The sequence below is a fragment of the Argiope bruennichi genome, chromosome 2 (genome assembly GCF_947563725.1).
Source record: "Argiope bruennichi chromosome 2, qqArgBrue1.1, whole genome shotgun sequence".
Taxonomy (NCBI): domain Eukaryota; kingdom Metazoa; phylum Arthropoda; class Arachnida; order Araneae; family Araneidae; genus Argiope; species Argiope bruennichi.
Genome location: NC_079152.1, coordinates 144989562 through 145006238, shown reverse-complemented (window position 1 = coordinate 145006238; position 16677 = coordinate 144989562). Strand labels below are relative to the sequence as shown.

The following is a 16677-nucleotide window of genomic DNA, read 5'->3' as shown; positions in this document are numbered from 1 at the left end:
GTTAGTTTTATTAAGGGAAGGAGGATTATGCCAGAAGATTCTCCTTTTTTTTATTATTACGTTATTTAAATTTTTACGGTGCAGGACTCGTTTTTGCATCGTCCTGGATATGACGTAATAAGCGGAATTGGAGAACAGAAACTCTTTTGGGAAATTCGCTGGGAATTCAGGATAATTCTGAATAACTTTCAGTATATCCAAATGGGAATAAGGTATAATAGTTGATAGCACATTTTGAATTCCTCAAATAGTAGATTTCTGGAAACATCTCCGATAAGATAGGGATGGATTTTCTTAGAGGAGCGTGAAATGGTCGACTAGGGTTCTATTGTGTTTAAGGGAGAGGAGAAGAGCATCCACGTAAATGAACTTTTCTTTCAAATATTTATTACTATAAAAAAAAGCTATTCTGTATTTTAAAATTTTTACAGGATGATTTTGTAAAGGAAAATATTTGTGAATATTTTAAAACTGTTTTCAAGAAAACATTTTATTATTTGTTTAAATCCATTTAGATAATAAGTTGAAACGACACGAAATGATACATTTAAATTAAATCATTTTGTAAACATTTAATATGTTAGTACAAATCTCGTAATTGATTATAATTAATTTCTATTCATATCACAAATAAAGAAGATTTATTCAACATTTCTTCATCTCTTCTTTAATCCAGCATTTATTTCACATATATATGATATGATTTTAATTCATCATAGAAAAGCAATTATTTGTGGGTAACATTTCGTGAATATGCCTAATTCTGATTCAAGAAAATATTTTTATAACCATATGTATTTCGACAAATTTCAAAATAAAAGTCTTCTTTTGATGGATGAACCATAGTTGTTACCATCTGTTGTAAATTACAGCATGTGAATAATTATTATCAATTTCATTGAAAGCAATTATGTTATATTTAATTTTTCCTTTAAATGATACAAGCTAAATTTTGTTTTACATTACTTTTAATGATATTATTTTAGCATCTACATTGTGACAGCAGTAATAGGTTATTATACTGTTAAAAGACAAAAGTCATTCAATATATATATATATATATATATATATATATATATATATATATATAGTATGAATGAATGCAGTGCAGTAAATGGGTTGAACAGTTTAAAATAGTTTGTGGCAGATTCATAATTTTTTTTTTTTTTTTTCATATTCAGAGAGAATAAGCAGTATAATTTTCTTTTAATGAACTACTATTCAATGAAATTTTTTACAGAATCTTGATTTTGGATGACATTCACGTGTTATTTTCTTTCTGTGTTGCAGAAGATAATATTTATTTTTTGTGAATATTATCTTTTTAAAGATATTTTTGCAAATTTCGGTGACCTCTCATTTCTTAAAGTTAAAAAAAAAAAAATCAAATCAGTATCGAGACAAATGACAGCATTTGAAGCTATTAAAGAAGATTAGAACTAAAATAAAAAATGCTGAAGAAGGCAAACCTTTACCCTTGGTAGTGGCTATTGAATGTCTTTGTCTTATATAACGACATATTGCAAAACGTTACGAAATGTGATCAGGACACTATAGCGATGGGAAAGGTAATAACGAAGAGGTTAATTCTTCTCATCGCGAAATGCTCACAATATTTGATACAATAAGGAGGGAATTATAATTTCAAGAATATAACGGGTTTTAATCATTTCAAAAATGCAAAAAAAAAATTTTTTTTTTGAAAAATGTCTTTTTTATATTAGATTTTATAGGCGTTTATACAGTTTAAGAAATGTGTTATCGCCAATAAATTGGTTAGTAAATTTCCTTTTCATTTCTTGTTTTATAACGCAGTTTAGATATTTCTATTTAACAAACTTTCTATTAAAATTCTCTCACTAACGAATTTTTAACTAAAATGATAAGACACTGTTAAATAGAAACTTAGCTGCATTTAGCTTTGAAGATTTTTTTTTCAAAAGAGCTTTGAATTAAAGGCTCAAATATAACTAGGCAAGAGTAATGGAATGGATGGATTAACATATTGGGATAATAAACTCAAGCGACACATTTACAAGTCTCTGTTTTCGCAAAACAGAACAGAAAATATAATGAGATTATATTCCTCTATTGCTGAACTTGTAATTTTAACTCAATGCAAGTTATATGTCCTCAAGTTTAATTTTTCATTGTAAACCTGAAGTCCTTAACATTGCAGTTAATTTCCGACCATACACCCGAATTCATTTAAAGTATAAAACTGAATTATTGGAGACAACAGTAAATATTAGCATCAAAACTATAACAAAATAGAGATGAACTATCTTTTTTATCGCGTTTCTCTCTACTGCAATTCTGTCAATGTCATTCCGAATTTAAAACTAACAACACATCGCTAAATCCGCCTCAATCTAACAAAATCAAACAAACTTCACTTCTTCTCTCCGACTTAAATCTGCAGAATAACTTTGCTAACTGCCTTGTTAGCCAACAGATCTAACGCAATTGTCGGAAGGTGTGCTTTCTTACTTTAGAGGAAGCGTTTTATTCCCCGAAACTATTCCAGTTCAGAGTCGGGTCGACATCCAATTACACAGATGCAACTAATTTCTTTCTCCCTTTTAACTGAAGCCAGAGGTGCAATCTGTTAAAGCGCTACAAACGAGTTGACTGATCCATGAATAAATACGTTCTTGTTGCTTAATCGCTAATCAATGCTAATTTATGCGTCGGCCGGTTGTAAATTGGCGCGTGAAGAACGCTTCCAGCTGCCCCTTGGGTTAAGAGGGAATCCCTGTAGAAAAAAAAAGAATGAGCAGTGAATATGCGCATAGTAATGCCTTTTTATTTGAATTGGATCTCGGGTCTTCCCACCTTTTTTCATTCTTCTTTTCGGAAGCTGATTTTAGTCTGTGAATTAAGTAAAAAGGGTTTGATTCAAAGTCTTCGCACTGAATTAGCGGATTGTAAACGCCTTATCAGAATCGGTGCCATTCTTATAATTTCTTTTAAGTATGAAATATTTTGAAAAAAAAAAAAAGTTCGTTTGTCACTTGTACTACATGAATTTATTTTACTAGTATCTTTTTTAATGTATCAGAATTTTAAAAATGATCTGATTTTTTTCATTTTTAAATTCAAATTTTTCTAAGAATGAAGCATTCATTTTAACAAATAGTACCATTTAATGGAATGACCTTATACTTTTAAAATATGTTTATTTAAATTAGATTGAATAAATCTTGTTTTTTTTTGGGGGGGGGCTGGAATTTATTCAACACATTAATGTCGTGCATGCCTTCCATATTTGAAAATAAAATGCAAAGGTTGTGGATATTAAGAATAAAATATACATATTTAAATATTTTCATCCACTTCGCATTATAATATTTATACATATGTATGATGAATAGAAAACCAACTAAAAATTAATCAAATAGTAACTGAAATCAAATTATAAATGAAATATCTCATACAATTTAAGTTTTCATCCTATATCCACAGAGAAGGTGTCCCTATGTAATAAAGTACCTATTTAACGGGCATGTTTTTTTTGCTCATTTCCCGAAAAAGTAAAATATATTTTTATGACCGCAGAACTCAAGTTAAAAGTTCTTAAAAATAGTACACACGTACAAAACATTTTGCATATATCAATTTTTTTTCCATAAAAAATTAGCTCTTGTAATATAACACAATTGCAATTATTCATTAAAATGAATTATTGAACTTTCTTTGAAGGAAATGAAATATTCAAATAACACTTTTTATCCATTCACAAAATGTAATCTAAATTATTAATGAAATTTATTATTATAGATATTTACATGCTTGTGAGTCGCGTTTCAACAAAATAAATTGAATGGAAAATGTACTGACGTTAAGTTGTCATAGAGTACAAAAGAAAAGTATTGTTTCCGCAGTTGCAATAATGAAAAAATAAAAAATAAAATTTTAATCAGAACGATAAACAAGGAAATTTTACATCGATTCACTGAATTTAAATTTTTTAAATAATTCATATGAGAGATTTACAATTGCAATGATTTCAAACTATGTACAAACAATTTAAATAATTGTTGCCACCTCTAATGCATTCAATTAATAGTACTCTTAACTGTAGTTTGTTTGATCCAACTAAATTTTTATTTCTTATTCATTAACCTTTGCATAGATAAATAAAAAAATAAATGTTATTTTTTTCAAACTTACCTTCTGTTCTTGAAGAGATTGCAGACTGATATTGTAAACAATATTTCTGTAAAAAAGAAGAGAAAAAAAAACATTTTATTACTTATAATTTCAATCAAAGCATATAGAAAAATATTTATTGAAATGTGAATTATTTCTTTTATTAAAAATATTTTGATTATCTCTATCGATTATAATTAATAATTTGATCTAGCCATTATATGTAATTTAAGTTTGATCATAACATAGAATACATAAAACAAATTAATTTCAATCATATATTGCAATACATATAATGAACGTGAATTAATTATTTTTTGAAACTAGACTTAAAATTGGAACAAAACCTTGTCAACACTTATATAATAAAAAAATAATGAGAAGAATTATAAGAAAATGATTTAAATTTTGCTATGTGTACCAGGTAATATAATTTTCGAAATGAATGAATCTTTCAATATATTAATATTTCATAATACGACGACTTAATATTAATATTTCATAATATTCATTAATGCTAAAATATTTAAATCAGCAACATATAATGATCGCAAACTAGATGATTTTATATATTAATTAATATTTCACATTTAATGATATTTATACGAGAATAAATCAATTTTGAAAATTATTAATGAGTTTTAGCTTCATCTGAAAACATGATTTCTTTTTATACTGGAAACAGAGTAGGCGGATAAATTAATTTTGCAAATTATAAAAATGCAAGAAATGATTTTAAAAGATTGTAAATGTAAAAATTATGCATTTAGGCCTTTGAAATGAATAATTAGAAAATTATGTTTGTTTTAATAATAACTAATGCAGGAAGCTTAACTTCGTAAAAACTTTATTCTCTATTTCTTTTAATTTAAAATAAAGAAGGGGGAATAATGAAGAAAGAAAGACAGAAAAAAGAGAGAAAGAGAAAACACCTTTAAGAATATTGACTTCATTTTTTCCTTATATTGTAAAGGAGTTTTCTCCTTCTTAACATGTTAAAAGCTGAAAAAACAAGAACTTATATCAATTTTTTTCCCAACTCCTTAAAAATTAAATGTTTATCTTTCATTAATTGATTTCCTAATCTTTCCTTTCTATTTTATATTAATTTCCTTTTTTATATATTCTTCTCATTCCAGATAAAAAGAAAATTTTCTTTTTCATGAGGATTATAACTTTTTTTTATATATAAATGAATCTTCATAGCAAAATAAGATATCGCAGTCTGAATTAGAACTTTGCGTCTTTGCAACAGATTCTGTATAAATTTTCTGAATTCTTTTTTAAAATAATGATATTTCATTAAAAATGAAAAGATCAAATTCAACAAATTTGGTATTTCCTAAATAAAAACTACGAACTTTGCATTCTTTAGGAATTTTATAAAAATTTGCATCTTTATTCAAAGACATTGCAATTTTCCTAATATACATCTAATAATATATTTGCAATTCAAAATTTTGTTCTGATAATAACAGAGTTCTGCAAATGATACAAAAGCAACTACCTATGCAGTCTAATCTTGTCAATCTTCATATGGCAGATTAAGTTCAAATTTCATCAAAAATGTCGGGTAATGATTTTAAAATTTGGTCTACTAGCCTTTATTGTTGGAACATTTTCCATTCCATTTTGTCATCTTTCGAAAAAGCATTCTCCAGAATTCACACGATTTTGCGGTGTAATATGATAGAAAAGCTCCATGTGCATTTTTTAAACTTTGCAAAAGATTATTTAAGTGCTCTTCTTTATTGAATAAATGATTTTGTATATTAAAATAATTGCAAAAAAAAAAAAATGCTTTGCATTTGTGCTTGCGTCCTTATATTTGAAATTTATTCTACCGTCAATTATGTACTGACTTACATCTGTAAGCCTTGTGGTATACTTGTTGGCACACAAGGAGTTTATACATTGAGAACAACAACAACAAAAAGATCTTGTATACTATTTATTGGAAAGATGTTTGAAAAATTTAATTCAGTAATTTGTTTTATTTAACAACAATTGGCGGAAGGGGAGATATTCTATTTCAAAATGGTTGTCGTGGCTGGTTCGTGAGTGCTTTGAAAAAATAGGCAAATAGAAAACTTAACAAATTTATTGCAGATTCGTTCGAGTTACTCTGCTCAGTAACTCCTTCTCCTCCAAGAGCAAACACTCTAATGACATCACTCTTTGAATTACACTCGTGCTAGTGGTTTAGCGCCATCTATGAACGTTTATTTCCTAACGCTTCAAAATCCAATCACTACAATCGTCTTGACTAGAATATGTTTTTAAGAATTAACTATCGTGGCAAATATCTAACGATTTCGTGTATTAGTTCATGGTGTTCAACGGTTCATTCATGGACAAAAAAATATTCTAATTTAATGATTATATAAATAATATGGAATAAAAATTCTGCAAAATTTGTTATTTAAATCTTGTTTAATAAATAGTGATAAATTATTTTAGAGGCAAAAACTCAGTTCTTTATATCTAATCCATTTACGTCTACAGTTTTCAATGATTAGTGTTAAAAGTTAGCTTAGATATACACAAGACGAATTGCTGTTTTTGTACTCTGAGCATGTCTTTCGTTTTTTCAAAATTCATCAATTACAATATTTGCACTTTATATTGTATTGTATTAAATGGCTTAAAATTCATTTTTCTGCAATAATATTTTCAGCAATTATAACAAGAAACATCACAATTTTGCTTAACTTTTAATTAATTTAAATGCCAAAAATGTGCTCCAAAATGCATAATTCTAGATTTTTTACTCATTATGCCAGATTTAAACTTCCAGATCTAAACATTTCGTCGGTAGAGCACTGATACATTTCCTTTTATTATTGGTAGAGGCGGATCAATTACCTGATAAAGTACCTTCCAAAAATGTCACTACTCACATGACGCCCATTAGCAACTAACTCAGAGAATTAGATTACTCAACTCAATTTCTGCACCCCCTTCCCCTAAATAACTCTCCACTCGATCACTTTCCAGCAAAATACCAAACCCCATCAACAAAGATAGGCTTATCGGGGCAACGCGTCAGAGTCAGCTCTAAGCCATTTAAATACAGTGTGTGCAATCAATATGTTAAGCTATTAAAACGCCTCGTACAATCAATAAAGAACATCATTAAACACGTGAGGATAAGGTTTAAGCAACGTCGCTTAAATGTAACTTAAGGCCTCAATCTTTCTCCTATCAAGCTAGGTTTAAGTAATCGAAATGTATTGCAGAACGTACAGGTAACGTTTGGTTTGCTGTGGATAAGCGTCAGGGTTTAAGGTCCAGTTAATGGTAAAACGATGAATTTCGCACTTCCAGCTTCGTTGGAGCAGTGATGCTTGTAATGAGATTAAGAGGATGGATATCGCATATTAACAACTTATCCATGCAATTACTTTTAGACTAAGAGTGTCTTAAAGAAACATTGCAAGTGCTAGGTTTTAATGATGCATTAAGGTAGCAAACGTGAAGCTACCTTATTTGTTCAAATTAGTTAATGTAATCGCTGGGAAAGCACATAAGTGATTTTAGCATTTTATTCAAGTATAAAATTTAAATTAAATGATCTAATTAAATTCCCCAATGTTTTTATTGCTATATGTTTGTTTTTTTACAATCAAGTGGTATGGAAAATGTGGTATACTATTTAAACTTTTTTAAAAACATAAATGGTTTAGTAAAAAATGATTCATTTTTTATTACTATCAACACATTTTTATTAATTTGCTTTCTTCTCAGTTTATGTTCGATACACATTTCGCAGTTGATTTTAAACTAACTTCCCAATGAGTTGAGAGACTTAAAACTTTCTACATAGCTCAGAAATGGAAGATAATGCAATATTCACTCGTTTTCTTGCCTATCAGCTCTGTACAAATTTAATAAATGATTAAAATATTTCATTACCAACTTTTCATTACTACTTTTTATTATCAATTTCTGAAAATTTGTGATTGTGACTTTTAAAAATTCTTAATCACAAATTTTCAGGACAATCTGTATGAGGTTGTAAATCTGTAAAGAACTTAAAAGAAATTATTTGATAAATTTAGTCCATATTGAAAAAGTGGTATATTAAAAAACTATTTAAATAATTATTATCTGATAATATAATTGCCTATTTTTGGTTACATGATACACATCAAATTAAAATTTTTAAATGCTTTAAATAATAAAGGCGAGAAATGACAGTGATTAAAGTTCATGTTAGAAGGGATGCGCAGTTAAATGATGTTTGATTGATATTGTTACGAATCTGTGAGGCGGCTTTCCAGCATAGTTGGTTCCATGGGGGGTTCCAGAGCTTGGCGACAAACTTGGCGACTTGGCGACGAATTTGGTGACTTTGGCGCCAAAATAGATTATACTTGAAACAGCGAGAATTTTCCCGATCCGTTCAGTAGGAACGGAGATACGCCTCGAACGTTCCTAATTAGTTGAGAGGCTTCTAGCCCCGCCTCCTGATGCCTCTAAAAGGAAGCAGTCCTGCCGCTGCCGAGTGTGGTGAACCAGTTGTGAATTGAGTCGTGGACCAGTGGAGTCGAAGAGTAGTCGGAAGCGATGGTGCAGAATTGGCCTTCCAGAGATACGCGGAGCAGCGACGGAATCAAGTTAGTGCTGAACTAAGCTGTGTGCTACTGTCTGCAGTAGACTGTTGTATGCTGCACGTCTCGGCTGAAGATAATCGTCTTTTGTGCTGTATATAATTGTCGTCTTTGTGCTGTCCTGTGTGTCTTCGTGTAAATAAATGTCGTTGTTTTATTTTCTACTGCTGATTGAGCGTTCTCCTCACCATATAACTCCCACTATCCAAACGAACCCCGGAAATTTCGTAACAATATATAATTTACTTCGTTAGAAAAGTTCAGTTTCAGACAAAAATTGTGTCTTTTTAAAATATATTGTAATCTCTTAGATTTTTTATAATCTCTATGAAACTTACTAAACGGGAAACATTCTCAAAAGCTTAATATAATAGAATAGAGATAAAAAGGCTTCTAATAATCTTGCAGGCGTAAATTTAATTTTATAATAAAATAACCTAAATCTTCCGAGATTTTTCCTCATCAAAATATAATTATACGGAACATTATTTTCATTCATAATGAATAATAGATTCATATTCATTATTCATTCTGAATTATAGAAATAAGTGTATTTCTTCAGTTTTCAAATCAATTTCAGTCCATAAAATTCAATATTGTGTTCTATATACTAAAAGCATGAAGGAAAAACATTTAAAATATATAGGGAATTTTTTTAATATTTTAAAATAAGATTTAAAAAAATATTTTGTGTTTTTTTGAAATTGAAACATTTTTAACCCAAAATTAAAAAATAAATATATATATTATAAATTCGAAACATTCTCACTTTTATAAATACCCAAATTAATTTTTTTCAATAAAAGGTAAACGATTCATTTCAATTAAAATTCTAGCTTTATTACCCAAAATTGACACTATTTTGCGAATTTAAATAATGCATATGTTTATATAATAGCGGTCAATAAATTTGAAACATTACTTGAAAATCATTAAGTCCAAAATTATGATCATTCGTTTTTCAAATAATTTCATCCTGGAAATTTTTAGTGTGAGGTTTTCAGTGATATATTGATCTAAAGAAATTTATTAGGCAATAAACAGATATTTCAAATTTGCAACCTGCACTCGAAACAGTTTGCATTTACTTTCCACTAATGTACTTTAATCATATACCAATCATACAATAATACACCAATGCACCATAAGTTATTATATCACACCAGCAACATATATCTAATATACAGGAACAAGCATTTCCTCTTAAACTATTTCGACGAATATCACGACTCTCAGCAAGTCATCCAAATCAACACCATTTACTCTCAAAACACTGATATCAAATATTCACCTAACGCACGTCAACTAACAGGGTCACCCACGAACGCACACCAGCCGAAAGCGAATTTCAAACAAAATGACAACGCGCATTAAATCAATTCCTTAATTATCTCAGTTAATCTAAGACTCGGAGTCAGTCTTTCTGCCATCCTTGGGGACCCCACAGCCTTAATCAATGGCTGCTGCAACCGTAGCTGAGACACGTCCTATTGATTAATTATTGACGCGTAAAGCACTTGTTAGGCGTAGGCGAGAAATTTAGGACATAATGACAGGGCAACCGGCGGATCAGGTTTGGTTATAAAGTGCGGCGGTGGGAGGTGTTTGATGTCCAGTCGCCGGAAATTTTGGATGGGAGGGATTAAAGTTGTTGTGGCCAAGGCATTGCACAGATAATGCACGCAACAATGGTTAGTGAAATGAACAGCAAAAACTTTTACTATGAAAGACAAAATGTAGATCTACAAGAGCTGGAGATACCAGGAATGCAGCCCGAATTAATTGCCTTGTAGCGTACGAACTATGCATAACAGTATTGCAGCCATTATAACCCGTAACTGGAAACGGGAATCAAAATGACTCTGCGTTAGTTCATTAGCTATGATTATCACGTGGTATTTTGTCCTTAAATACCATCATTTCCTCAATACCTTCACGTTGTTCTTTCAGCAATATGTTGGCAAAAGTCTAAGTATGCTCACGAGCATATAACTGTTTTTTTTTTCAAAATTTTTGTTGTTATTTATGAAATCATTGACTTCCTGTCCCTAAAACTACTTTTAATCTGAAAAAATGCAAAAGGAATAAAAAATAATATTTTAAAATATTCTATTCTTTATACTTGTCAACGAAATTCTAACAGTTATCCACTTTAGTGTCATTAAGTAACATCTAAACGAAGTAAATACTCATTAAAAGATTGTTTAGGTTTTTCTTATAACATTTTTCCAACATTTAATATTATAACATTTAACATTTTTAATACTAAGGTTTTTAGTATTTTTGATTACTTCATGATTTTCAGAATGTATTGCGTTTCCAAAATAAATTCCATTTACAAAAGACGAAAAAAGAAAAATAACAATGGAACAATTTTATTTCATTTCTTCGGTCGAGTAAAGAAATTCATGTTTCCAGTTACGGGATATAATTCAACTTTTTGAGATTTTGATGAAACCTAAAACAAGAAAGATATGATTTAAGATGTTTTAGATCAATTTTTGTTCGAAAAAATAAACATAATTTCCGAAATCTTCATTTCCATATGATTTAATAAATAAATATATATATAAATAAAAAAATATGCAACCAAATTTTGGAAAAAATGAATCAGAACTTATTTACTTATATATTTGTATATATATATATAAACGTGATGATCCATTAAGAATTTCCCTTTTTAAGTGAAAAATATTATTTACAACTTAGGTTACTTATAAAAAGTATTAGAAAAATCCCGATAATTTAATAGCAAACAGCTTGCATGAGACATACAACTCGTTAAAGATCCAGAACTAGTTATATCTAAAAAAAATTTACAAACCATTCCCCAAAAAGAAATCCAATTCTTTTCTGTCATACGTTTCTCGCCAAAAAAAGTCATTAAAATTATTAGCGAACACAGGAACAGAATTAACACAATCCATGCATATAACGGCGAAGAAAATTTAAAGCAGCAAAAATAAAAAAGGGGTAGAAAAAGAAAAAAAAGCACCCCTGGACCTTTATATATTAATAATCAAAAGAATTTCCCATCACTTCGCAAAATTTATCGAATGCGCTCAAATTGATGCGTTTTCTAAATAATAAAATAGCAGAACGGCACAGTTCTTTCACATAATTACGAAAAGCACTTTTTTTTTCCTACTGTGCTTTCGTTACGTCGCCTTTGGGGGTCGGGGAGGTGTGAAAGGGGGTGTGGGTTGAAGGTGAAAGAATGTGTCAAGAAAGGGGGGACGTAATCAATTACCTACCGTTTCCGGCGCGTGAAATTGGGAAAATATTCGTCTGCAAAGGGATGGTGGAAATATAATCATAACAATAGTGGACGCGTAAAAATGTCCTTGTTAGTACAGTGTGTTTTTAATTTACGACTTCACAGGGAAGAAAAGGATGTGATTTATTAAGTCCGGGTTCTTTCAGATAAAAGAAAAGAAAGGAAACGCTTCCTTTTAAAAGTAAATTTCGACCGTAAATTTATGAATAGTGAAATATTCATGGTCTAGGCTTTATGAATTCGGTAGAACTTTTTGTAGATGAAATAATCGTTGTAGGAAAAGTAAAAAGGTAAACTAATTCAGCTGATTAGCCGATGCGTTTATTGGGTTAAAATGCTAAGATTATTCATAGAGGTAAGTTGTGTGGTTTCAGTAGAATATTTTATTGATAAAATAATCGTACGTCTAGAATGCTTGTATAATTTTATCGATTTAAAAAAAATCATCATATAAAAATTAAGAAAGTAAATTAGTTGTTGGAGTTCACTTCCATATTCGTTTTGATTTGATTTATTTGATTCAAGTGAACGCATAAATAGTTCACAAAATTATATGAATGTGATGGAATTTTTTATGAAATGAATTGTTATAGGAAAATTGTGACACATTTTATTCGTCTTCTTGTTTTGATTTGATTTGTTGCGTTAGAGCGAAAAAAAAATTGAATTTATGTTGTGTAAATTCATTAGAATCTCTTCTTTTATAAATAAAATAATTGTTGTGGGAAATTTAAAGCTAGAATTACCAAGACCGTCATTTTGACGATTTTCAAATTTTATGCTTAAAAATGTTGATATAATTATGTATTGTTCTAGAATTTTATGACGACTTTTAATGAAGTATAAGAACAATTTCTTATTCCTATTTAATTTCGACACATCTATTTTAACTTCCATAAACAATACAACTTATACCTACTTATATGAAGATCCGTCAAAATGACGGCTTTAGCAATTTCAGAGTTTGTTTTATCTTATGGATCATCTCTGAAATGATGGACTTCGATACGTGTTTACATTCATTTATACATCGCTTTCAGACATTTCATGAAAAATTTTGAATCGCATTTTTCATATAAAATTATACTGATTAAACCAAATTGTTCGACAGCTGTTATAATGAGATATATATTATTCTAATTATGATTCAATTTAGAACTAAAAGCTCTAACTGGATATCCTGTAAATGCAAATACAAACTGTTTTTCTTGTGTGTTTTTTAATTTGATAATTGTTGAATTAGTATATAAATGTTGTTTTTGTTAAATTATACTCTTTTATTTACATAAACTAAATCAAAAGTTACAAAGCGAATCATGATGATCAAAAACACTTCAATCCGATGGGTGTTGTAAAAATAGGTATATATTTAACATCGGTGGTTCTTTTGTTAAATGTGTAATTCAATTCAATCGACTATTTGTCTTCATTTGTTGCTTATTGTTCGTTTGTTCACAATTTCCAATAGGTTAATTTCGAACATTAATAAACAGCTCCATTTAAAAATATTAATATCAAAATATTATGATAAATAATGTATCAAGGAGAATTTAACAGTAATTGACTAAAATAAATCATTTTACTTTTATGAATTTTTATTTTCTTATCTCAAAAAATGTAATATTTAAGTTTCTATTGTCTGATATGGAATGAAACAAAGCAGTTTCTAGAAACGAGATACAAACATCTCAAAAGACAGTCCAAAGATCACTTGAAAAATCATAAAATTAACTTAAAATTCAGGAATAGGACACGCACGGCATTCATTAATTAAGACATTCAAAGTATAAGGCCGTTCTGCATGAAAAAGCTCATCTCAGTATAATTAAAATAGTTCTCCTCTCACAGAAAATATGCTTTTTTACACTCAACAGAGTGTTTGCTAGCATTTAACACGTCAAAGATGCACGACAGAAAGAAAAATTTCTTAATTTATACTCTCCAAGAATTTAATTTCCACCGAAACGGGCTCGAGTCAGAATTCTGAATAATTAATCTCCACTCGCACTATATTCAAACATATCCGAAAACACCCGGAGGGAGCTTAAACGAAACATGAAGAGGCAAACCAAAATCTAGTTATGATTTACTGTATTTTGCTACGAATACGATCTTCCCAAACATTTAATTCCTTACAGCGAAGAACCGATGAAAGAATCTTCCCAAAGGAGTTGTTGATTTCGCTGCAAACGCAAGTCATTAAGGCTGCTAATTCGACGAATTTATTTCATAAAAAGAGTAGACAGAGTTCGAATTAAATTCATTCGTCTCCAATGATTTCAGTTTTAATACTACACCGAGAATGCCTGTGGGGCAGTGCAGGAATAAAAAGTCGAAGAAAATAGAATAATTGGCAATGTAATATTTAATGGAAACTGAAATCTTATGAGAGAAATTTGCCTTTCTATGTCGTAATTGAAGAAAAAAAGGAAAATGCAATTGTCGGAGAATGCTTTTCATTGTCAAACAAAAATCTTTAAGTAGCTGCTTTTCATCAGGGATCAGTCTTGTAATTGTTTATAATTCAAAAACATTTTCAGTTTGGAAAAATAAGTATTTATGCATATTTCTGATAATAATAACGATGAATGTTATTTGTTACAATCTAAAATCAGAACAGATTATTGAATATATATTTACCATACTTAGCATAGATATATTTTAGAGGGAGAATTTGTACTTCTATGTCTCTTTTCTACTAAAATTTTCATTCAAATTTTAAAATATTTAAAAATGAAGGTCAATTTTAATGTTATAGTCCATTTTGGTACCAATAATTTCTGAAATGGCCTAATAAATCATTTTTATGCCTTTTCTAAAATACAAAGATTTATTTTTATAATCATATTGGTTTATTATATGATGCTAGTTTTATTATATACCATATTCCAAGGTCGTTCAAGGAGAAAATTTTAAGAACACTTCACTCAAGATGAAAGGAAGAAATAAACAAATATGTTATAGATATATGGGGAAATACGAATAGGAGAAATTAGAAGCTTCACTAGCTAACAAATAAATTCTTTCACGAAAAATTAATTCGGAAAATTGAATTTTTGTATTTGATAACTACTGAATTATAGAGATCCTACTAGATGTAAATTTTATTATTTATAAATAGTTTCTAATCAATTAATAAAAATGGAAAGCAGAAAATATAATTGTAGTAATTTACAATTTTTATTACTTATAGTATTAATTCAACACGAAAATAAGGTCTTTGATTTGAAACTGCACAATTGTTTAACTATCATGTCTATACCTAACTTGCAATATTAATAATAAAATAATAATAAAAAACATTTTAAATAATTATCCAAACAGGCATAAAGTCTTAATTACAGTATCTGGAATAAGTTAATTTTTTTTTTTAATTTTAATCTTTTTCATTACAATCAATCAATTTTTATTCTAAATATATTACCTACATCATGACATTAAAGGCAGTTTCGGGAGTGAATCGTTAAAAACTGTATTTTACATTTTATTAAAAGTTAATTAATAAATTAATAACGTCCGTTACAATTTGTTATTTGATTTTTCCTATATACTGATATTAATTAATATTAAGTAACATCAATTCATTAATTAATATTAATTTAAGTTGATATTAAATTAACGGCATCTAGCAAATGCTTTTTTCGCCATAACAGGTATATAATAAATTTAGCAAATCAGTTACCGCTAACATATAAGAGTACAGAGTTATAAAAATAAAAAAAGGATATTTTCAATAAAAATAAACAAGTGAAATTCAAATAATAATAATAGCTATATTTTTTTTCACATAAAAATTATTTTGATTCTAAATAAAGAATAAATGCAGAAAAGTGTTTTTAAAGTAATAAAGTTTTTTGCAGAAAATGCAGAAAAGGTTTTTTTTATTCTTTCAGTCATAGATATATTATTATAAGACATGTATCAAGGCTTCGTAAGCATATAATCTAACGAATAATATTTTTAAAAAAAAATATTATTTATAAAATGTTACATTAAGAAAATTCAAAATTTAAGCATTTCATTTGATTAAATTAGTTTAAATACAGCTATTAAAATAACTTATTCCTTTATTCTTAAAAAAAAAAACTTGGTGAAATTGAAGTTATCATAAATATTTCATTCCGCACCTACTATTTATTATATCACTAAAAGACAAGCAACAGGTTGTTTACATACACAAAATGCAGATGGCGCTACTTGTATAAGAATAGCGAAAGTAGCAACTAGGCGGCTTTCCCTACTACAAAACTTAACTTACAAAGAAAACACTTTTACAGATAACTTATTCTTGGGAAGTTGAAATTCGTCTTAAAGTAAATAATTTTCGTAAAACTAAAACGCACTCCACACATTTATCTGAAAGAGTAACAACTGGCGCATAGTATAAAATAATCTAGGAAACATTATTTTAATTGTATTTCAAATTACATTTGAAAACTAAATAAATAAATAATACATTTAAGTTACATAAATGTACTAATTTGATCAAGAAGAAAATTATTGCTATCTTCTGAATAATTCAAACATTCTTTATTGGTTCCAATTTTTTTTTTTTTTTTTTAAATTCCGTAATTTTTTGCAAAATAATTGACTACATTTTTTTTTTTTTTATCCTAGAGAGAATTTTCCTCACAT

General features: G+C 28.4%; 1 protein-coding gene across 8 annotated transcripts in view; it reads right to left on the bottom strand.

Moving 5' to 3' along the window:
• Positions 1-16677, bottom strand: part of LOC129991030 (semaphorin-1A-like) — a 631522-nt gene that overhangs the window by 206523 nt on the left and 408322 nt on the right. For all 8 annotated transcript variants that reach the window (XM_056098199.1, XM_056098198.1, XM_056098197.1 and 5 more), the window contains one exon: positions 4174-4219. In XM_056098199.1, coding sequence (XP_055954174.1) covers positions 4174-4219 — 46 coding nt within the window. The remainder of the gene's footprint in view (positions 1-4173; positions 4220-16677) is intronic.